General features: G+C 37.4%; 2 protein-coding genes across 3 annotated transcripts in view; both read left to right on the top strand.

Annotated features, from left to right (window-relative positions):
• LOC5573590 (neurobeachin-like protein 1) overlaps positions 1-25,571 on the top strand; it is a 232,880-nt gene that overhangs the window by 198,757 nt on the left and 8,552 nt on the right. For both annotated transcript variants that reach the window (XM_021848942.1, XM_021848943.1), the window contains 4 exons: positions 22,052-22,312; positions 22,373-23,881; positions 23,961-24,133; positions 24,203-24,510. In XM_021848942.1, coding sequence (XP_021704634.1) covers positions 22,052-22,312; positions 22,373-23,881; positions 23,961-24,133; positions 24,203-24,510 — 2,251 coding nt within the window. The remainder of the gene's footprint in view (positions 1-22,051; positions 22,313-22,372; positions 23,882-23,960; positions 24,134-24,202; positions 24,511-25,571) is intronic.
• LOC110677732 (larval cuticle protein A3A) lies at positions 6,407-7,550 on the top strand. The gene is made up of 2 exons (XM_021848945.1): positions 6,407-6,517; positions 6,613-7,550. Exons 1-2 carry the CDS (start codon positions 6,503-6,505, stop codon positions 7,300-7,302), a joined length of 705 nt encoding a protein of 234 aa, XP_021704637.1. The 5' UTR covers positions 6,407-6,502; the 3' UTR covers positions 7,303-7,550.

A 25,571-nucleotide genomic window follows, 5' to 3' on the forward strand; every position in this document is an offset into this window, starting at 1 on the left:
TCATCAACGCGCCAGTTCATGGTACCTAAAAGGTTAGGACTACAAAACGTCACGTCGATGATCGATTCTGCACCATTTCTGCGGAAGGTACTCACTGTACCCACATTTGCCAGCTCTACATTTAATGCGGCCAGGGATTCCAACAATAGCTGGCCTCTTTGATTGGTGCAGCGGCTACCCCACTCCACTGCCCATGCATTAAGTCGCCAGCTATCACTACTGGCTGCCGATTAGCTAGTTCGGCCATCATCCTGTCAACCATGTGGGAAAATTCCTCAATCGACCACCTTGGGGGCGCGTAACAACTGCAATAGAACACGCCGTTGATTTTTGCTATCGCAAAACCGTCATTTGAGCTAGAGACTACTTCTTGGATTGGGTATCGTCCTGTCGTCCCTATAGCTGCTAGCTGTTGAGACCTATCCGCCACCCAGTTCCCGTTGTTGGCTGGTATGCGGTATGGGTCCGATAATAACACCACGTCAGTCTTGGTTTCCGAGACTGACTGCCAAAGCAGCAGCTGGGCTGCATCACAGTGGTTTAAATTTAACTGTGTTACTTCCGTTTTGGCTGCTTTGATACTCCGCTTGGGCCCGGACATTTGGGTCCGCCCGTTAAGTGTCCGTTGTCTGCTCTGTCGACACATATTAGGCACTTAGCGATTTGCTTACAATCGCTTGCCCTATGGCCTTCAGCGCCGCATTTTCTGCACATCTTACTTCTGTCGGGACCATTGCAATTCCACGACTTATGGCCCTTCCCGAAACATTTGAAGCAAACTTCAGGAGGCTGTTGTATGCTCAGCCGGCAAACCGACCAGCCTACCTTGAGTATGCCCAAGTTCTTCGCTTTGTTGGCCTCTGCGACCGGCAGCCTGATCGCCGCCACCTGGGTGCCCTGCGGGCCCTTTCTAAGGTGGATGGCCTTACTGGCTACGTCGATGTCACACTGCTCTTTGAGGGCAGCCGAGACCTCCGCTGCATCGGTGACCTCATCCAGATTTTTACACTGGAGAGTCGCTTCAGCAGTAAGGGATCTTACATCAACCTCGTCACTAAGTACTTCTTGTGCCAGTTGCTTATAGACTGCACCCTTTTCCTTGGCGTCCTTCTTTAAGACTAGGATCATTTCACCAATCCTAGTTCGCCTTATGCTTCGCACGTCTGCGCCCAATGGCGATAGCTTCTCTGTGCTTCGCATCGCCTTCAGAACCTCGGCGTATTTTGCTTCCTCCGTTTTGATAACGAGGGCTTCGCCTAAATTCCTACGTTTCGCTGTTTTCGGTTTAGCGATCTCCTTGGGCTCCGTTTTCGGTTTCCTCTGTTTTTTCTTATTTCCAACTCGTATCCACGGGTTGCTGTTGCCTTGCGCCCGTGGTTCCTGTGGATGCACTGCCTGGTTCCGGTTAACCCGTGGCTCCTTTTTCTTGGCTTTCTTGGCCTTAGGATTGGTGTTGGCCTCTCCTTTGTTGCCATGTCCTCTTGATCGCGGGGCTTGGCTCGTGCCAGCTTTTCCGCTTTGGAGGACGGCCGCGTAGGTCACTTTTCCCTTAGCAACCATACGTCTTTTCGCCACGTATTCATCCCCGGAAGCTTCCCTCTTCCGCATCGCGTATCGAATAATATCATCAGATATATTCGCGTTGCCTGTGAAGGAAAACACTTCGGTCTGACACGACCTAGTGTCTTTTTGGCCTTCTACCTTGCCCAGTTGTTCCTTGGCTTTCTCGTAGTCCTGCTTTGCAGCTAGGACTGATTGTCGCAATTTCAGTAGACTTGTTTTCAAGTCTTTGCTGATATTTGTTTTGCTTTTAACATATTCGATGATGACATCAAGTTGCTCAGCAGCTACCTGCATTTTAGGGAGGTACTCCCTATTGCGATCCATGGCCTCGATTAGTCCAGGGCCATCGGTCACCAGATAACTATCCGGTATAAAGACTTCATTGTCGCCTCCATATATCACATTCACTTTGTATGCCTGACAGTGGCTCTTGAAAGACTTCCTCCTACAGAACAGGCCGGGTAAACCGTAAGACGAATACCTTTTTTTTTTGGTATATTATCACTGCGACTAATGATTGATCTTTTGTGATACACAACCCATTTTAATGTACCTTGTTCAAATGATAATTTACTATAAATACTACTATAATACTTCTAAATGTAGGCAGTTTGCAAAGGATTTTCTCAATATCTAACAGAAATTCAATTACTTAACTAAATGAGCAAATTGGTATGAATTTCTATGATAAATCGGTTTCGGGAATATATTGAAAAATCAAACTCACAACTTTTAGGCTGACAACATATTCAAATACTTGTTCAGTACCAGAATTTTATTTATGTCCATCAAAACCATGATAAAGATTCTGGAATTTTACATTGTTTCAATAGAAATGAACATTCTTTAACACTAAAAAAATCTTCAGAACACACAATTCGACTATAGTTAAAACAAATAACGTTCATTTACTACATATTACATTCATATTGATGCACTATTAGTTAAACAAAAAATCATGTGGCATTGCCGTGGTTTTCAAGATAGACAGTGCTTCTTCGATTTTGGCAACAAAATTGTTCCAAAGTTTTTTTTTGTAAATCGAGCAACAGGAATATGATTTTTTTTTATTATCTTTTGGGACCTCGGAAATGTATGTACAAAAAATGATCATTGATCGGTTACCAATCCTACTACTCTCAATGTTTCTGTGGGTATTTTTGAGGCTAACCATGTTTTGTTCAGATTTTTCACCGCCAGCCAAGGTCTCAAAATAGATCAGAATGAAGAAAATTGATAACTAGCACTCCCTAGCGGATGTATTCTCCGCATGTTTCACTACCAGATCGCCCTTGACGAAGACACCTACCTTCTAGCTTATCAAGATTTCAAGATAAAGAAAGTTGAAGAAAAAGTAATTCACCTAGCGGATTAATTTTCAATTACATGTGTCGCTGCCGTATAATCCATGGTCTACCAAACAATTATGTCGAAAACCCTAATATTTTAGATTCTAGGATCTTAAGATTCAGAAGATCGAAGAAAATTTATTATTAGTGGATAAATCTCTAATCAGATTTATTACTGCCCTTTATTTTTTGAACAACTTTGCTGAAGCCACCGAGTTTTAAGCTTATGCGGATCACGAGATATAGAAAATTTGTAAGTATCGTCACCTAGCGGATAAATTCCCAATCTTCATGGAACTCTGGGATTCCGATAGACATGTCGGATTTTTAATAATTCTGGAATTTTAAAAGCCATTCTAGGAATATTGCGGAGTTATTAGAATTCTGGTAAAAACACTAGAAGTCGGATGGGAATGGCATTCCGGCTATTAACCGCTTCTGTGAGTTTCTTCGAGACTATTTAAGGAGAGATCCTTGTGAAAAATTTCACAGCGTTTGGTGTTCCCGCATTTCATATTTGCATTTCAAACGCACACACAATACGTTACCCTATGAGCTAATCGATACGAGTTTAGAAGATGAAATCGGACTCGGGGATATATTTTAAGGCGAAGTAGGCCGTCATTGCAACTTGTGCGCGTCGTCGATGATTGTTGCTAATTCATCTCACAACTTCGAATCAAAGAAAATCAGTTGGTTTTGCACTGACACAGCTGAAAAAGTATCAGCATACTTTATGCATGTTAGCGCGTACAGTGATACTTTTTCAAATCAATATAATCTTTCAAGACTGAGTTTTATCACTTTGAAGTGCATGTTGAAACTTAGCCTTAAGCATCCTTACAAACTTTACTTTGAATAATGCCATTGTCGTGGTCGCTATCTACATGTAAATGAATGCTATAGCGATCAGAGTATCAACTTTTCAAACAAAGAGCTAAAAGTAATCTGCAACAGTTATGTTGATATTTTGATTTGATAAGAAATTAGCATTTTTAGCACCAAAATTACATTTGTTAGAAAATTTCGTTACATGAGCCAATAAGGCTCACCGTCGTATTTGTTTTCCTGCATTCAGTTGATTGATATTGACAATATTATAGAAAACAGATCAGAAAAACGGTGAAAACTGATCAATTTCACCCGAATTTACGGTACCATCCAAAAAATCGTATTTTTCAGCACCCTGGGGCAAGTATGTTACATGCCTTATAACAAGATTTATCACATGTGAAGTCAAGTCGAATAACTGAAATTGTGGTGTTTGAAAGGCATATAAGTCACTTTTGTATCTACGAGAAAAAAGAGAAATCTGGCAGAATTGATGATCTCATCCTAAAAGCCATAGATGACCAAGTGTGTAGCTTGTTATTACTGAGCAAACGAATGGATTTACACTTTGTTTCACAATGGTACGATGAAGAGAAGATCCTCCTCTGCCTCCCAGCAGAGATAGTTTGTATTTTGGTCCGTTTATCTGTTTAATAACAACGAGCTACACACTCGGTTACCAATGGTTTTTAGGGTGAGGATACATAGAAGCCAAAGCTCACAAGTCTAGAGAAGCAGACAACCGGCAACTCACTGGTCACTCGCTGATGGCGACTAATCAATAAAATGTTGAACGCAAAAGGTTGTCAGGTTCTCTAGATTTGTGCTCTTGAAAATTCGAGGTTTGACTTCGATGCATCTTCACCTTAGGACGAGGTCATAAGTTTTGCAAGAAATATTTCCTAATAACTTCTCACATCATTATGACCATTAAGGACGATTTTCAAGGTTTTTCGTGGAAAATAATTAAAATGACGCTAGAGACAGCTTTGCGATTGTGCTTATATCATATATCATTTATGCTTATTACAGCTCTTTTGACCAAGAACAACTTTACCTTCCATGCCAAGGTAATCAAATGGTTTGATCTTGCAGTTAATCCCGTATCTCCTTACGTTCAACGCAATGTGCGTCGGTACAAATACACATACCGCAATCCGGTAATATTGATCATTTTTCTGAATATTTCTTTAATATTTCGTTTGAAAATGCAAATGTTGCAAATTTTATATTTTTAAAACAAGTACTGCAACCCATAGCTCGTAACTATACAAAACACAGTTTATTGAGAGTTTTAAGCATGTTAAAAAAAATGTTTAAAACGATTTTTTGATTCAACTGATATGGGGTAACATTGATCACCTATGTAAACAACGTTCGGTAATATTGTAAATGACGTTACTTACTTAAATCATGGCCCCTGAAACCGAATATGAAGGCCAATCGCTTACAAGTCATTTACTTTTTGAATTATTTAAAAATTTAAAACACCTCGAACCACGGAATACGCCTGAAGATAAGCAATTTCATTAGGGAATTTTACATTGTTAGCAGTAATTCGGTAATGTTGCCTAACTGAGCATACTTATGAAAGTTTTGACAACGGAATCGTTTTCAGCGATGCAATTTTAGTAAGAAACGAATTTTCCTTGCTTTTTTGGAAATGTCCCATCAATAAATGATAATACGAACTTTTTACGAGATGAGTCATTCCGATCAATGTTATCCCGCTGATCAATGATACCCCGGATTACGGTATCCATAAATACTTCACACAAAATAAAAAAAAAATGTTCTGGACCCTCCGATCAATTTTTTTTGATTTTGGTCAAAGTCTAATTGTTTTTAGTTCGAAATTTCAGACTAACCTATTTTTTTTTTTTGTAAAAAACTTACTCCACAAAGACACCGTGACTCCCAAAGGTTATTTAAGTTTCTGTTCTTAGTATAAGTTTTTTACATATTTTACTATGCTCTCCAACAATCGAAAACTCAAAGATATCAACTTCAACGGCGTCATGCCTAAACATCAGAAGGAAATACGAATTGATCTTTAGCGGATTCTCACCCAAGGCATCAATTGTGTCTTTATCCTGTGCATCCTCAATTACGGACCCACCTAGACTCCTGTTTTCAATGTCAGCAAATTTGCACATCTACGTGATATCCACTATAGCGCACAAACTACTGCTGGCGGTGGTATCTGTGTAGCATAAGGTTTAATGCTCATCGAATCAGCCTTGAAACGACCTTGGGGTTTCCCTCTATCTGATCGCTTGCCAGCCAGGGCAAGGCAGTTATCGATCCATCTTCGGGGGTCTCCGAATCTAACGGTGCCTGAAGAGGTGCCGCCCGACGTGAGTTAAATTTTTGCGCCCACCTACGCCACCCTGGCATTGCCCTAGTTGTTCCAGTTGGCAACATTAACGTATGAACGTTCCTCGGCTTGGCTCCTTCCATTGAAACACACAGACTTCGATATAAATTACATTGAAGTGTCGAATGGGGTATAGTAGTAAATTTGATAAAGATACGTGATTGTTGTACGCAATTAGGATGCACGAAGCGGGCCCAAGTGAATTTCTTTTCCAACTTGATTCGTGGCGATTGGATAGTGGTGGTTTGTGATATGGAAATTCATTGGGGACTGAAGATTTTTATTTTTGGTATAAAAAGACATGAGAACCAGTGAGGGGTATGTCAGTTAGCTCTTCACTTTTCATTTGATCAGTGTGAAATACCCTCCTCTAAGCTTTACAATGAGTTTGCTTAAAGTAAGTGAAAAGAACAAATTGAGCAGTGTTTCAAGAACTTTTTGTGATTTAGAAGTGCCATGAATAATTGTGTTTGTGTTCGTTTGATATTCTAGGTTGCTGTTTTCGCCGCACTAGCGCTGTGTGCTAGCGCCGAGCCTAAACCAAACCCGGGAGTCCTGGCCGCCCCAGTCGCCCCAATTGCATACTCAGCTCCTTTTGTACAGGCCCCATACTACGCTAGAGCTTATGCCGCTCCAGTAGCATACACTGCTCCCGTTGCCGCTGCTTATACTGCTCCAGTTGTTGCCAAGACCTTTGCTGCTCCAGTCGCCGCTGCTTACGCCGCTCCAGTTGTTGCTGCTCGTGCCGCCCCAATTGTTGCTGCCGCTGCTCCAGTTGTTGCTGCTCGTGCCGCACCACTTGTCGCTGCCGCTACTGCTCCAGTTGTTGCCGCTGCTACTCCAGTTGTCGCTGCCCGTGCCGCCCCAGTTGTTGCTGCCCCAGTTCAAGCCGAGTTCACCGACTCTTACCCACAGTACCAGTACGCCTACAACGTTCAGGATACTCTGACCGGTGACTCCAAGACTCAGGAAGAAACCCGTGATGGAGATGTTGTCAAGGGATCTTACTCCCTGATCGAACCCGATGGCAGCCGTCGTATCGTCAACTACTACGCTGACCCAATCAACGGATTCAACGCTGTTGTGCAGAAGGATATCCCAGTTGCCGTTGCCACCCCAGCCGTCGCTGTTGCCGCCAAGACTGTTGTAGCCCCAGCCGTTGCCGCCAAGGTCGTTGTTTAAGCAGATAGCAAATCTCCGTTCTAGCGAGGATCAGGATCTGTCTGAATATGCTGTGTATATAGGACCAACTCCCGAGTGTAAATAGTCATTAGGACTCCACTGTCATCATTTGTTGTGCGACTTTAAGCAATCACTCATCTGTACATAATTTCCACTGTTGAAAACATTGTTGCTAAAAGACATGCACATTGTACAGTTTCGTTTTACATAATAAAAACAAAATTGCAATGATTATTTTATAAAAAAAACATGTTTTTTCTTTCTATTAGATATTTTATCTTTTGGGTTGATTCGGGATTCAGTAATAAATCCATTAAACAACTTTTCGCGTTAAGTATCATAACGGCGTAACTGCAGTGATCGATTTATCTTCATTGTTTTTTTTTTTCGATTATAATTTGACCATGCGAATGTTATCGAGACTGTTGTTCCTTTTTTCAGTTTGCAGTTCTCGTCGTCCTTATTCGTGCTACCATGTGAAATCTTCTGAAAATTGACTGAATTACGAGTAACATTACCAAGAAAAAATTGATAAAATAAATCGATCTGAACAGATACGCCTATATACAGTGCGGTTCAGAATAATAGCAAGGCATGTTGATTTCCATACAAAATGCTGAACTTTTGCATGCTTTAGATTTTTTTCCTTTTCAAGCAATTGAACCGGAGTTTTCACTTTTGTTTTAGTGTAGGTTTGTTATTATTTGAAACAGCGCTACACTACCGAGAACAAATTATTATTGGATTACCCCCTAAGAATATACAAAAACGTTTTATCCATATCTTTGTGATCACAGATCTGATTGATTTTTTTATGACTTTTTCGAGTAGTATGATTTATTGTAGTAGTAAGATTTAAGATATATCCTGATATTAAAACATTCAAAAAGATTAAAAATGCGGAAGTTTTCAAAATTTCACTTATGGCCAAATAGGGAACCACTATAGCCTATAACTGGTACACCTTCCCAAGTAATTATGGTGCGGCTTATTTTTCAAAAGTTCTCAAAATAGAAAAAATTGTGTGCGCTTCTGAGAGCAAATCACATAAGAGATAAACCTCAAAATGTGAGTTTAAACATTTTAAGGTATAGAGGTAGCGCAAGCGTCTAGAAAGCGAATTTTTAGGTTATTAAATATGACTTTCAGTTAAATCTTCATAACTTTGTTATTTTTCAACCAATTTTGAACCTTTCAGCATGATTCTGTTCAAAACTAAAATTTTTTTTTGTAGAAAACAAATTTGTCTAAAATCAAAACTTTTCTTGGTTAAAGGTGGTTGCTCCAAATTTTTTCTTCGTTTCACTAAAAAAACATCTTTGTTTGACCCTAACTTAATGAACACTCAACCAATTCAAATTTTTTATATGCTTTTGTGTTTGTTTTCAAACAAAATATTTAATTTAAGAAAACGTCAAACGTTTCATTCTGCTGAAACTACTCAAAAACGTGATTTTTTAATTAAAAACTAAGAGGTTGTTTCCGAGATACAACCGCTAAGTTGACGTTGGATAAAGTTAACTTCTTCTATTTCCTGGCTTGAGACCGTCACGAACTTATGAAAGATTTCTACTGATAAAAATTCAATCAATTTTCAAACTATTTGTTGCATGTCAATTCTGACCTATTATGGACATTGTGTGTACCGTAAAATGGGGTGAAGTTGATCACTTTTGAGCGATTTTGTTCTATAATCCCGAGTAGAATGCATATATTATCATACAAATATTTTTAAAACCTGTACTGGTTGGATGTTTATCGAATTATACAAACGAAATTTTTACGAAATGTTATCATAATAACAAAAACATTTTTTAGAACTCAAAAAGTGGAATTTTTGAATCCGGGGTGAAGTTGATCAATTACTGTGATAGGTTTCCTAAAATACATAGATATGCTATTAACTAAATTTGGGGTCACTGATCCCGAATCAAGTCTCAAAAATCTTACGACTGGTTGATAAACCGCTTAATTTTGTATTTGAATGTTGTAAATTACAGAATACATCACATTATACGCCTGAAAGTATGCAATTTTCTTTGAAATTAACAACTCGTTCACAAAAAGGACACATTTTTTCTTTGAAAATGAATTTTTATCCTCAATGCAAATTCAAAACTGGGTTCACAGAACGTATGTGGAATTTATGAAACGGTTTATTTAAATGGTGTCATTATGTAGCCTTGGCAATAGTCGAATGTTTGCACTAGTACTCGTCAAGAGTTCATCAAACATTTCCTGAAAAATCTGTATTTCCATGGTATAATTATCTAGAATGGCAAACCGAATTTCAAAACATCAATAGCAACTATCAGCTAATGCAACATCACAGAAATTGTAATAATTGAAAACGGATCATAGCTCTCTTGGCAGTTTATACACCTGGGTACAAGAATGATCAACTTCTCCCCGCTGATCAACTACACCCCGAATTACGGTAATTATTTGGTTGGTTCGGTTAACACTTCAACACCGATAGAATCGGTCGATGAAAGAAGAAGCATGAGCGGTAACTCCTGCCTCAAACAAATATTCCGGTTGAACGTTAGGTCCACGCATGATCCACAAAGATTGGTTGCTCTAGTGGGTTCCGAAGCCAGTTTGAGATTGTTCTCCATGAAGTCCGCCAACTCCATGTTCTCCTCTTTGCTCAAATCGATGTTAAAGTTGCCAGTCACGATGATTGGCATGATCTACTTTTGATACTCGAAGAAGTTCCGCACCAAGAAGAACTTCTTCTGCTTCGTCGTGGTATCTGGGGAAATGTAGAGGCAAATCTGCGATTCCAGAGCTCGGTCGTCATGGTCCTGCATGAAGCGAGTGGCCTAACTGATCGGTTTGTTTGAGGATACCAACCTGTGCGCGATCCACGCCAAGCGTGTCAGCATCATGCCGAAGGACTGTAACCTGCTCCTATAGCTTGATGGCTATAGCGGGTGATCATTACTCTCGTACATCAAGCCACTGATGGGCTCAAAGCCTTACCAACCAATACAGGAGTTTTGGGTAAATGATCATCATGTCAAACCATCACACCTTCACAACATTAACTACAGAACATCTTCAGATTGATCGTTGTTAATTGTCGATCAATCGCGCCGCATGCCTCAAATGGATGCTCCGCTGGGTGCATGCTGCTTCACTCTCACTCACTCTGATTACCCGATATCATACAATCCATGCCATCCAACTATCACCCCAATAAGTTAAACCACGAAATATATGCATCACCCCCATAAAGATGAAAGACCGATATCAGGAAGCCTTATAGCAAGCACTCATGTTCTGATAAGATAGACAAGATCTCCCCAATCAGGTCGATCGGCTGCTCACACACCACTCGGTATCGCAAACCACCGGTTGTATATTAGCCAGATTGGTCGTGATCAGAAGCAAGCGAAGTATTAAAATTTGTTGCGTTTTTTTGGTCTGACCAATGTGCGTTGCAAGTGTCTGACCCGTCTTTTCAAGAGAGCTATTGTCTTCGCAGAATATTCCCCAAAAAGTTAAGGATGGCTGCAGATTATCTTCCGATGCGTCGACGGGAGTAAAAATTTTCCATGGAGATCGGTAAGAGATTATTGAACGGATTTCTAACATCATCCCTAAGTGTGCTTAGATAGAGGAAACTAATTTTGTTCTACGATGCCTTAATAGGCCTTTCTTTATTTCCACCAAGCATGGTGATGGTTTTTTTCTGGATGAAGTGGCGATGTCGTGGTGGTGCAACGCCATAGGCGTGCAAAGCAGTGGGGCTCGCCGGCATGGCGCCGGTAGTCTTCTTCCCAACTGTCCGGACAGGATAATCCCAAGAAGGCGCCGTGGGATACACAGCCACACTTCCACCACACTCAACAGAACCCTAGACTTAAGAGTAGGATAAGTTCAACAATAAACGTAAGTACTCCTCATTTGATCACTCCATTTTTATATGTACAGCTGAAATGTCATTCTTGGTTTGGGATTGCTCCTGGTAGTCAGCGTTGTGGTTCTGCTTTTGATCGAACCAGATTGCTGCTAAGGGTCAAGTGTTTGGGTCGGGGGACCACTGCTCTTCGCCCTTCTATCTTTTGTCTCCATGTCTCATGCGCCCTCTGCGGAGTGGTGACAGGACATTCAATTGTCTCGTCGTATCCGTGGAGAAAGCGCTTAAATTGAATTGCAGCTTAATTTCAAACAAATCGGCCCTTTTTAGGGTCACAACAATGTATTCGACGTAAAAGAGTTACAACCAGAGACATTTCATCTATTACTATTAATTGATTAATTAATTAATTTATTTATTTATTTTGTTTTATTCGTTTTCAACGGAGATAAATGGCAAACAAAGTTTTACCTAGTTTTAGCTCTTTCGCATTATTTAAAGTAAAGTTTGTAAGGATGCTTAAGGCTAAGTAGCCCATCCTTCGTTATGGCAACAATGATGACTTTTCAACATGCACTTCAAAGTGATAAAACTCAGTCTTGAAAGATTATAATGACTTGAAAAAGTATCACTGTACGCGCTAACATGCATAAAGTATGCTGATACTTTTTCAGCTGTGTTAGTGCAAAACCAACTGATTTTCTTTGATTCGAAGTTGTGATATGAATTAGCAACAATCATCGACGACGCGTACAAGTTTCAATGACGGCCTACTTCGCCTTAAAATATATCATGTCAAAAACCAACATTTTTCGCGCGGATATATTCTAGCAATACTAAAAACTTTTAAATGAAGTCGTCTGACATTATTTTCATTTGATAAAATATTTCTTAATATTCAAAACACAAGACTTCGTGAGCGGTTATTGGACCACTAGGTATTTTTGTGTGTTCCAATAACCGCTCATGCAGAAAATTAAACAAAATTTAAAAAAAAATGTCGATTTTAGTGTACAGTTTTCTGTATTGCAGTAGTAGCTATGGTTTGACCATAAAAAATATCAGGATAAATAACGAAATTCGAAGTAATGCATTTTTTAGTGAGTTCGTCCCGAAATCTGTTTAACGTGAGCGGAAATAGGAACACTTAGATGCAGTAACAAATGCAATTCAATATTTTTATATGAAAGTTTTTCAAATTCTTTTTATTTTGTCCCTGATTACCTATACTTGGAGCTACATTGTGACATGAAAATAGTTTTGATCGATACAATAGTTATTTTATAATAAACATTTGAACACATAGCTTCCCTTAAATGAGCGGAATCTGGTGCACTGATGGTATATAACTTGGACATGCATATAATTTAAACAGGCTTGTCGGTCAATGCTCATTTCCAATGAGATGGTGAGGAATATATGTACGGGAAAGCATGCATTGCATTATCAATACACTATGATACTAATTATTGATTACCATTTTCATAACAATTACAAATTGGCTTTAAAAATATCAAAATTCTATCAACAGAACATCGTGAAACCTACGAATGCAAGAAGATGTTCATTTCAAGAACATAGGGGCTGTCCATTAATTACGTAAGGGTTTATGGGGGGAGGGGGGTCTGAGATTTCTTACGCGCCATACAATTTATTTTTGATTTTCATACAAAAAATCTTACCATGGGGGGAGGGGGGTTGAAAAACCCCGAAATTTGTCTTACGTAATTAATGGACCGCCCCATACATTAAATGCAATAATAGCGCTCAGAACTGGCATTCATAAAAGGTTTAAAAGTGGCAACATGATAAAATATGTCTAAAATTTAAGCTAAATTCATCTAAAATCTTAACATATACATAAGGCATAAATCAAATGATGTCCAAAATCGATTATGTTTTTTGTTCTGTTGATATAATTTGGCCATCTGATGAAACACACTGGAATGTCGCATGCATGCATAGTTGCAAGCGTTTTTCGTGGATCTGATGATATTTGCTTGCATTAAATGAAATTATTGATTATCACTAATATACACATCCAAGAAGCGAAAAATGCATAAGTCACATGTAAACTCCTAAAATTTTACGATATGATCGTCTTTTTAAGAAACTAATGTATGGATATTGAGATAACGCTCCTGTCCAAATTATATTCACATGAAGGTGTCCAAAATGTATTTTTGGATGCTAATACTACAGTTTGTAAGCTTCTTCTCCCCAGAAACTAGTACAAGTAAGTACATTACGTAATAAAATATTAGTACCTGTTGCGGTTAATCGATCGTCGTTTCCAGACATATCCTGTCCAAAATGCATGATTTACCCTACGGGTGAAATAATTAAATATCTTGTAAATAATAGGGGTTTTTTTTTAGAAAATTGCCTATGTTTAGGCGTTTTCATTGCAATTTTTGAAATTGATTATTCATTATTTCTTTAAATATTGCATTATTTGGATTCAAGGAGCTCATATTCATTATGTAGAGTCGTTTCAAAAAATAACAATCATTGAATTGACAAGTGATCAATTTCAACCCGAAATGGGATACCCGATTTTTTATTTAAGCGATGATTTTAGCACTAAAAACACATTTGTTAGAAAATTTTGGCTAATGAGCCAAAGGGGCTGACCGTCGTACCTATTTTACTTATACTTATTTTCCTCTATTCAGTTGTTTGGCATTTTCAACATTATTGAAAACAGACAAGAAAAACTACGATAAATGATGAATTTCACCCGAAATTACGGTACATGTGAACTTCAAAATGTCAGAGCCCTATAACAGCAAGAAAATGTGCTTTTCTATGGAAAATAAGATACGCCTCGATATTTATCCAATTATCAATAGTTTAGTAATGAAAATTGATAGTTTTCATTATTGGAGTCGATTCGTAGTAAAATTTCCAATTGATTGGTGCAAGAATCTCGAAAATCTACTCGTGACGCGAGCGATTTTCGTTTTTCGAAATTGTACCCCAGTATGTTGCCGTAAGACGTTATCCAACGTAAAAAAAAGAATTAATTTTGGACTATTTAAATTTGATATGCCGGAAATTACATTATTACTATTGAAGTTTATAATGGTGTGACAACTACACAACAAAAAACCTTTTTCAAACCCTACGTCCAAAACTTGATATTGCAACACTAAATTATCTCAAATAATGTAAGTGTTCCCTTAGTTGTGGGTGTTCCTATAGTTGCGGTAGTGCCGGTTTCACTGATTTTATTACATTAGCCACAGAACCAACACTGCCAATCGACGTATTGGCTTGTTGATTCACGAAATAGTTGAAAAGAGTGTTCAAATTGCTTCAAAACTGATAAAATATCACTAAAACTGCTTAAATTTTTCTTACTTGTATCAATAGTTGCGGTAAAGTGTCCCTATAGTGGAGGACCCCATAAGAAAACAACGGATACCACAACTTTAGGGACAGTGTACCAATAGAGGAGGTTGTTGTATACCTGTATATTCAAATCACTTTGATACCTATGTCATATAGGGAAAGTGTACCAGTTATCGCGATAGTGGTTCCCTATTTGGCCATATGGAAAATTTGGATAACTTTTACATTTTTAATCTTTTTGAATGTTTTAACATCAAGATTTATCCTTTGTTTTACTGCTAAAACACAAAAGATTTTTCAAAATGTGAAGGCATTCAAGATATCACGTATGGCGAAATAGGGAACCACTATGGCCATAACTGGTACACCTACCCTAGATGTTTCTGTATTGTGTGTTATTTGCATGAACAATAGAGTCGATGGGCTCGAGATATATATGAGAATATATGAACGTCAGTTCACTTTAAACCCTACTCTAAATCAGACGTGTTTGAAATAGTAGAAGACTTAACCGCTAAATATCCACCAATTAGTACTACCATGGACTTTAAAGTTTAAATCTAACAGAGGTATTATTTTTCACTGACTTGCCGTGGATTACTGCGATGAAATAATTTTTCTCATTAAGACAATGGTCGTTACTTCCCGTTACAACATTAACATTTACATTTTTTGCGCTTCTAGTATTTAGGCGGTTAAATGAAGTTCAATCGTGCTTAGTACCTCCACTATTGGTACATCTACCCTATATGCATAAAACTGGAAAACAAAAATATAAAAAAAATACTCCGGATAATCTATCCTAAAATTCCGGATAATCAAATCCCGAATAATCGAGTCTCCGGATAATCGAGTCCGACTTGTATTTAAAAATTGTTGCAAAGACCTTATTAAAGGTTTTCAAAATGAGTAAAACTAGTTTCAGATTTTACTTTTTTATGCAGTTTCCGTTAAATAACAAAGTCAAAACAAGATGTTTTGTTTCCTACATGTGTTATATACATTTTGCAGACAACCAATTTATCATTGACAGCAGAGGGATTCCACGGAGGCATGCAAGTCGATTCTGATCGACCATTTCAAAAATATCTGAAACTTTGCACAGTTTTTCAGTTCCATCTAAATCGTCATTTTCCGATATCAAATCTTCAAGTTGAGTCACGACTAACTTTTCAAAAGGGTGTATGTGAAAATGGTTCAAAAATATTCAAAAAGCTGCACAGCAAAAACGGTTCGTTCGATTGTTAGACAACTAAAGAAACAAAGTTAGACAACTAAATAAAGATTCCAAAAAAAAATACACACAGTAAAAAAATTTTTTTTTGCGTTTAAAAACATCATTTTTGTCACAAAAACTCAAATATCTCAAAACCCTATCGGAATACCAACGTAATTTTTTGAGGGAAAACGGTCCATTATATTAGCTATCTACCATAAAAATTTGGTGATGGTAAGCCAATAAACAAAAAAGTTATGACATTTCAAATATTTCACAAATTTGACACTTAGTGAAAAATTTTTTTTTTTCATTGTTAATTTTTTTTAGGACCGCAGTTTGTTGCTGAATTTTTTGTTAAGGGTACCACATGAGGTTAACAAGTTGTTTTCATGATATTTTATTTAATTATTCATAACTATTATAGCATCTATTAGAAAGTTAGACGCGATCCAGTGTTGTGATCTAAAGTCTTGATAGTGTCATATTTTTTATTGTACGTAACTGAAGAAAAATTCTCTCAATAGTGTTGAAACCTTTTGATAAAAGAAACCTATAAGAAATCTAATATTGAAGACATAAGCTACAAAAAAATGTTTTCTATACAGGTATACGACTAGTTTACCTGCAAAAAGGTTACCTCGTAGAGAACAAGGCGGGTCTATACCCAGGTGATCTAGTATACGTAAAGCATGTCGGTTTTCTCGGCGCTGGTTTTCTCCACAAAGTTAAAATCTGATTACACCTGGGTATAGACCCGCCTTGGTAGAGAATAGACTTTGTTAATCATATTTGGGAGAAAGCGAGTAACTTCAACAACATCAAAAACATGATAGGTACATACCATGAACATACTCACGAAAAAGCTAAAAATATACTACCACTATGGTTATAAAAGATTTAATTGTAAAATTTTTCTTCAGTCAAGCAAACGACACCAAACTAGTCAGTAAAAACTTAAAAGTGATTTTGTTTATTAAAATCTAACGAGCAACATGAGTAGTCGCTTTCTCAACTGTTGCAGGCCGTTTGCAGAAAAAAAGTGTTCGAAAGAGCTACGAAATCTCACCGAAAGCACCATAGATAAACTGAAAGCGGCTGGTTATGCTCCAATGTCTACATTGAATACAAATTTACGCATTTGTACGTCCTGCCGTTTAAACGTTGACAAACGGGCAATCTGTACATCATCGGTGGATCAGGTTGCAGGAAGTTCGAAAACAACAACAACTGAGGAATTACTAGATGCACCGACAACAACTGAGGAGTTACCAGAAGTACCAAGTGCAGATAGTCTTGCCACGGTACCATCAGCGACATCTGTTTCAACAAATCAATCAGAAGATGAGTGCATCCAGAAGGTCAACATCGAACGCTTCAACGAAGGGATAGCTGGAATAAAAGTGACTCCGATTAAATGGACGAAGATGGGTTACGTCAATTATCCCGAGAAAAAATACCGTGAAATCAACGAAGCTGTACGAAGAAACCTCTTCAAATTAGGACCTGAGGATGTGGAAAATACAGACTACGATGAGGTAATTATGAATATGAAGGAAAGGTTCTCGAATCTAGCCACGACAAGGAAAGAAAAATTATTGATTTTGTCGATGCTGCCAAGCTCGTGGTCTATTCAAGACGCCATTGATGAGTTCAAAATCAATAGAAATACAGCAAAAGAGGCAAAACAATTCAAAAATAACTGTCTTGCAACCAAAAATGCTAGGTCGAGTACTTCATTCACAGATGAGACAAAAGAAAAAAAATAATTCAATATTTTGAAGACGATGAAGTAAGTAGAGCTATGCCTGGCCAAAAAGATTATGTATCTGTAAAAAAAGATGGAAAGCGTCAAGCAATCCAAAAACGATTAATGATGACTACTTTGAAAGAAGCGTATACACGCTTCAAGGAAATTAACGAAAATATTAAGGTAGGTTTTTCCTCATTTGCAAGCCTTTGTCCAAGGCAATGCAAGCTTCTATCCAATTCAGGAACACATAATGTTTGTGTGTGCACAACACACGAAAATATTAACCTAATCTTACATAGTTTGAAAAGAATCAATTTATCAAAGGATATTAAAATGTTAACTGGTAGTCTTTTGTGTGAAAATACAACATCAAATTGCTATCTACGATCTTGTTCGGATTGTCCAGATTCTTCATCATTGGAAAATACTTTATTCGCTGAGTTTGAAGAAAATTATATTGATCAGTTATCATTTGAGCAATGGGTGACCACGGATAGGTGTGACCTAGAAACTATTGTAAAACCTGTAGATGAGTTTGAGTCATTTTTTTGTTTGAAATTAGAAAGTTTAATTCCTCACGACTTTATTAAAACAGAGCAATCCCGCTTTTTAAAAAATACGAAAAATACATTACAAGATGGTGAATTTTTATTCATTTGTGATTTTTCTGAAAACTATAGCTTTGTATTGCAAAATGAAGTGCAGTCCCATCACTGGAACGTACAACAAGCTACAATTCATCCATTCGTTATTTATTTCAATGGAAGTACGCAAATTGAACATTTTAGTTTTATTGTAATTTTCGAAGATTTAAGACACGACTCAGATACTGAGATAAATTTGTTCATTGCCAAAATGATTAACTTTTTACACGTTGATAAGGATAAAGAAATCAGAAAGATATATTTCATGTCTGATGGAGCAGCATCGCAGTACAAAAACCGTAAGAATTTTTCGAGCCTATGTCAATTTAAATCAAAGTACGGAATTGATGCAGAATGGCATTTCTTTGCTACGTCACATGGCAAAGGTCCTTGTGATGCTATTGGAGGAACCATAAAGCGCATGGCCTCAAGAGCAAGTTTAGCCAAAGAACGTGAGCATCCAATTAAAACTGCAAAAGAACTATTTGATTAGGCGAATCGCAGAAAAGAAGAAGATTTAACAAAATTATCATTTTGTTTTACTACTACTGAAGAGTACGAATTAACGGCATCAGAGCTCAGCGAGCAATATAATAACGCGAAAACGATCCAAGGAACCCAAAAATTTTACTGTTTCATTCCATTGTCAGAAAATAAAATTAAAGCAAAACTATACTCGAACTGTACTGATAATGATGCAAAAGTGTTCGATATTGTAAAAAAATTGAATAACAATAAATAAATAAATAAGTATTAATAAAATGTTTTCATGATCTCATAACGCATACCCAAATCCAAAACTTTTAAAGTTTATATATAACATTTAGAAACTCATCGATCATACTCTAAAAAAAAAATATCCTGGTAAAAAAAAAATTATTTTCGTGTAATCTGTTAATTTATTTTAATTTATACATATATACATATACATATAATATTTATACATATACATAATATTTATACATATAATATACATAATACTAATGAATACATGAAAACGACTTGTTTAATTCACGCAAGGCCCTTAACAATAAAATCAGCAACAAACTGCGGTTCCCGTAATAATTTACACCGAAAAAAAAAAAAATTTTTTTTCTACTAAATGTGAAAATTGTGACATGTTTGAAATGTCATAACTTTTTTGTTTATTGGTTTACCATCACCAAATTTTTATGGTAGATAGCTCATATAATGGACCGTTTTCCCTCAAAAAATTACATTGGTATTCCGATAGGGTTTTGAGATATTTGAGTTTTTGTGTCAAAAATTATGTTTTTAAATGCAAAAAAAAAATTTTTTTACTGTGTGTATTTTTTTTGGAATCTTTATTTAGTTGTCTAACTTTGTTTCTTTAGTTGTCTAACAATCGAACGAACCGTTTTTGCTGTGCAGCTTTTTGAATATTTTTGAACCATTTTCACATACACCCTTTTGAAAAGTTAGTCGTGACTCAACTTGAAGATTTGATATCGGAAAATGACGATTTAGATGGAACTGGAAAACTGTGCAAAGTTTCAGCTCAATAGAAAAAAATGATTTAAAAAATTTACCAAATTTTGGTGCTGTTGCTTGGAATCACTCAGCATGTAAAAAGCTTCGGTTGAGCATTTATAAAGTGATGATCGAACAAAATTGATTTATTTTAGTGAAATAAAGAAAATAAAATGGAGTAAACAGCATTTAACTAAGACTATTATGACGACATTGTAAGGGACCGTCGGTATGGAGCATAGTTACAATACTGAATTGTTTATCAAGGGACCGGAAAATGTCGTTATAGAAAGATGTTGTCGCGTAATTAGTTTTCGCTAAGACTATTTACACTTGGTCTTTCAAAATTTTCAGATTTCTGCTCATTCAAAAGCTTCTGTCGAGTGACTAAAGAAAATGCATTCTTTAAAATTTTTTTGAGGGTTCCTTCATTTTTGACAATTATCAGCTCACTTGTTTTTTTGGTTCCCATACAATTTATGCGGAAAGAGGAATTGCTGCAAACATTAAACTCGATTTTCTCAAAAGCAATTTTTTGTCAGTTAACCCCCTCATTTTATAACTTGAAAGGGATTTACCTTCAAGTATCTTTCGTCACCTCTAAATCTCAATATTTTGAGCTCAAACCTTGAGGCTTATCTATTTATGTGGTTTGAATTCAGAAGACTACACGAATGTGCGGTTTTGAGAACTTGCCAAATATAAGCCGCACCCTAATAATCATTCAAGTCATCGTGCAAAAGTTTGGGGTCACCCCTAAGTATGGTGTTTCGTGAAAAAGTTTTGTGTCACTAGAACTCACTAAAAACATTAAAATTGTGTAAAATCATACCAAATCATACCAATTACGTATGCACCTTTTTTTTTTGTAAATGAGGCATAGATTATTGAAATTGGTTTAAAAATAGAAGAGATATAAAAATGATTGCAGGTGACCCCAAACTTTCATACTGAGGCCCCAAACTTTTGCACGATAACTTGAATGTCTATTTTATTGATTTTGAATAGTTTTCAGTTTTCTCCTTTTAAATTTTGCAAGTGTTCTTAACAGAATATAAGATTACGATTCTAGTGCCGCACTGATTTGCAATTTAGATCAATTCATTGTTGAAAAAAATTGTCTTGTTTTTCAGTGTAACTTTTGAAAAATGTCGTAGCTTTAAATAAAAATTATGTGAACAGAATTTAAAATAAAATCTACGTAATAGGTCGTGGACCATTCTTCAGAAGAGTCTTATAATCTTTGATGCAAAAAAATGCCTTCACAGAAGCGTCTAGAAAGTTTTCCACAGAGATCTCTACATAAGTCTCTACACAAATCTCCGCAGTGTTCTCCTCCCAATTTCATCTAAATTCTATGTAGTTTACTTTCTTGAATCACTATAAACAAGTACCGTAATCCGGGGTAACATTGATCAGTTTTTAGGATATTTCTTAAATATTTCATCCAAAAATGTAAATGATGTGAGTTTTATATTTTTAAAACAAGTACTGCCACGCATAGCTCGAGACTATATAATATATTTTGTTTTTTGAAAGATTCAAGCATGTTTACAAAAATGTTTTATGTGAATTTTTCATTTAGCTTATATGGGGTAACATTGATCATCCATGTAAACAACGTTCGGTAATATTGAAAATGTCGTTACTTACATAAATCATGGCCCCTGATGTCGAATATGATGTCCAAACGCTTACATCTCATTTACTTTTTGAGTTATTTTAAAATTAAAAACAGCTTGAACAGCGGAATACGCCTAAAGGTAGGCAATTTCCTAAGAGAATTCTACATTCTTAACAGTAATTCGTGAATGTTACCTAATTGAACATACTTATAAAAGTTTTGACAGCGGTATCGTTTTCGGCGATGCCATTTTTAGTGAGATCCGCATTTTCCTTGCTCATATCGCTTGCAGAACTAATGTGAGACATGAATCTTCGGTAGTGTCATCCTTAACCATTCAAATCATTGTTTCGAAAACTTGATAAATTTACGCATAAAGTTAACGCAATTTTTGCAAAAATCTTTATTTTTAATAGCTTATAAATATAAGAAAGACAAGCAACATTCATGCTTTAGAAATGTATCATCAATAAATGATGCTACCAACTTATTACGAGATGAGTCATTCCGATCAATGTTACCCCGCCGATCAATGATACCCCGGATTACGGTACTGTAAAAAACCTTGGTGGATAATATATGAATAAACAAATGGTATAAATATAAAAATAATGTTGGAAAGTTTTAATTTCAGAATTTGGTATTGAATAGTCTTGTCTTATTTTAATTTTTTCATAATTCAATTTACTTCGAAAAAGATTCCTGATTTGAGGGTTTGGCATAAAGGCTACTTCAAATAATAAGTAACTGTGGTAATTGTTTGTCGCTTTATAATAATTTTGAATATTGTTTCAATTTCCAGATCGTCCGAGGAGGAATATTGGCGTTTATCTCACCACGAAAACAACGTCCGTATGCGGCTCAAGCTAGAGCCTGACCTGAATCACGATCCTCACACTGCTGCTTCCAATATGCGTGACAATACGACCAGTACGTCTCAAACTCAACGTCTGTCGGCTGAACTGAGCTCAACGATTGCCCCTGCGGCACTTGGCGATGAAAGTGTCGACGATGACATTCTTCTTCTCGAGGAGGAAATGCGCAACAATGTGGAACCGCAAGTGTAAGTTTAGGTTTAACTAATTTGAAATAATACTTGTCGAATAACACATGACGATTTCAGTCCTGAAACATCCGGTAAGGAGAAAATTGTCATCTCTCAGGAGTGCGAGTTGATAACGCTGATGACAAGAGTCAAGGGAAGACTCGATCTAACCACCAATCAGATAGTGTTTTCCGAAATTAGTGCCATACGTGACGATGGTCAACGCCATGATTTCAAATTTCCAATTAGTCAATTGCGAGAACTGCACCTGAGGAAGTTCAACCTACGCCGAAGTGCTTTGGAAATGTTTTTGATAGATCAAACGAGTTATTTCCTCAATTTTACCACTAAGACTCGAAATAAAATTTTCACAAAAATTCTTAGCCTGCAACCACCAAATATACTGTACGGATCGGGACGATCACCAGCAGAACTATTGCGATCTTCTGGTTTAACTCAGAAATGGGTCAACAGGGAAATATCAAATTTTGAATATCTCATGCATCTGAACACCATCGCAGGTCGTTCGTACAATGATCTTAGCCAGTATCCGGTATTTCCGTGGATATTGGCAGACTATACGAGCGACATCTTGGATCTCACCGATCCGAAATCGTTCAGGGATCTGAGTAAACCGATTGGCGTAGTCAATCCGAAAAATGAGATTGAAGTGAGGAATAAGTACGAAAGCTTCGAAGATCCGTCCGGGATGATCCCAAAGTTTCATTACGGCACTCACTACTCCAACTCAGCTGGTGTGCTACATTATTTGATAAGAGTTGAACCGTTCACATCTCTACACATAGAGCTGCAAAGTGGACGATTCGATGTCGCTGATAGACAGTTCCACTCCATTCCGCAAACCTGGAAACTATTAATGGATAACCCAAATGACGTAAAAGAATTGATACCTGAATTTTTTTATTTCCCGGAGTTTTTAAAGAATCTGAATCAATTTGACCTTGGAATACTCCAACAAACAAAAGAACGAGTGGATAATGTTGTGCTACCTCCTTGGGCCAAATCAGCAGAAGACTTCATAGCAATCCACCGACGAGCGTTGGAATCAGAGTACGTTTCTCAGAATCTTCATCATTGGATTGATCTGATTTTTGGGTGCAAACAGAAGGGGGCTAAAGCTGTCGAAGCCTTGAATGTGTTCTATTACTGCTCGTATGAAGGGGCAGTCGACCTAGATAAAATAACCAATCCCGTGGAAAGAGAAGCCGTCGAAGGAATGATTAACAATTTCGGCCAAACTCCGTCGCAACTGCTGCGAGAACATCATCCCAAACGACTTTCCCAGGACGAGTTAACGATGAAGTTGTTAAAGTTGGAACTGAAAAAGCCCGATCTCACTCTGATCCTAGATCGCGTGAACAGTGTCAATTGCGAGCTTTCCACAGACAAAGATCCAGTCATGTACCTCAGCACACCTCGAAGTCCTCCGCGATCATTTTTGCAAACTAGTCCGGATATGCTGATTTCGGTCACGAAAAATGGTATCCTCGGCTGCCACAGCTGGATGTCGTTCGACAAAGAGAAAGGATTTTTACTCGAAATCGATGCCACTACCTCCAATCTGAAGTAAGCCATAACCGCCCTGCATATCAATTTCAATGGTACTCAATTTACATAATATTTTTTGTTTCGTTCGAATTTATAGAAACCGCAAGAAACTAATCGGCCCATTCCATCCTTCGATAAATTTGAATTCGAATCTATTCGCTGTTAGCGTCGATGGCAAATATTTGTATGCCGGTGGCATCTGGGACAATTCCGTTCGTATGTTCAATATGGCACGAGGAAAGGTGGTCGCATCGGCGATTCATCATTTCGGTAAACCCTATTATGCGGCCTTGTCTGTGCAAATTAATATGTTATTTTCATTTTGTCGCCCCCCGCTAGACGTAGTAACATGTGTAGCATTGGACACTTGCGGATCGTACCTGGTGACCGGTTCCAAGGACTGCACCTGCATAATATGGTCTATCAGCAATGGAAGCACTAGTGGTGCTTCCAGTGCGTCGAATCTTCAGCCAAACACGGCAGCATTGAATCAGAATCTGGCGGGGAACGTTGTGGGAAGTGCCAACGTAGTTCACCTCACCAATAACCTAACACCAAAGCCGGTGCACACGTTGTATGGCCATGATGGGCCTGTTTCTTGTGTTGCGATCATGACGGAGTTGGACATAGTGGCGTCGGGATCTCTGGTAAGTATAGTAGTTAAATGAAATCAATTATCGTGCTTTTGTAATTTTCATTGGTCAAACTTGCGTTATGTTTTTTTTCAGCAACATAGCCAAATTTAAATTATTCTATATTTATGAGAGCTTTCGCCATTTTATGTCACCATTTTGATTTATATTAGAATTCAATCGTTATTTCATCACTTGTTACCTACTTGTTATCAAGTCGTCGCTGTTAGTTAGCTGTTTGCTGCTCTGCCCAGCAGCCACCAGACTTTTTGGAAGACGATCTCTTTTGTGATCCATGACCTAGATACGTCCCGGATTATGATCATCTCACCTTTTGCAACTATAAGACCACAGCCCTGTTGACGACATAGTGTGTTGGCCTCTAGGCACTTTTTCCAACTACCTCTCTTTCCTACAACTTTGATTGACTATTTATGTGAGGTACCACAGGGCAAGTGAACAAATGGGATAAGTGAAAATAATTTGAATATTTTACTAAATATGTGAATTAGCGATCCAAACTCATGCGTATACCCAGGCCATTCAGAACATTACGATAGGTAAGAAATTCCAGAGATTTCCCAACCATTATACTATATATAGCGAAAGACTGTTAAGCTGTCAACGATAACTCCGTAACAAGTTGACGGCGTGCAATCCTTTTTGGATTATTTTCAGTGGAAAAAAGTGACGAAAAATATTTTTTGCAATTCCGTTGCAAATCAATCCACTTTTCATTGAGAAGTTGATCAACATAACGGCCTACTTATCCTATCAAAAGAAGCAGTGCTGAAAAGTGTTACTTTTCAGCACCGAAAAGAGTACTTTTCAGTACTGTTTTGATAGGCGTCAACTGAATAACCGCTGCGTGTAAGTCTAGCTGAGTCGTTCTCACCTCGGGTGACATGAGGCGGGGGATTTTTTTTATTATCGTACAAATTGGGCCGAAGGGTCTCAGATTTTCATGTAACTTTTTCCACAGGCAGGGCTCATGGATATATGAATTAAAAAAAATTGAGAAAAATTCAGGATCGCCTATTTTTCCGGAAAACTCAGGTAGAATTTTTTTGTTTTCC

This window comes from Aedes aegypti, chromosome 3 (assembly GCF_002204515.2).
Source record: "Aedes aegypti strain LVP_AGWG chromosome 3, AaegL5.0 Primary Assembly, whole genome shotgun sequence".
Lineage (NCBI taxonomy): Eukaryota > Metazoa > Arthropoda > Insecta > Diptera > Culicidae > Aedes > Aedes aegypti.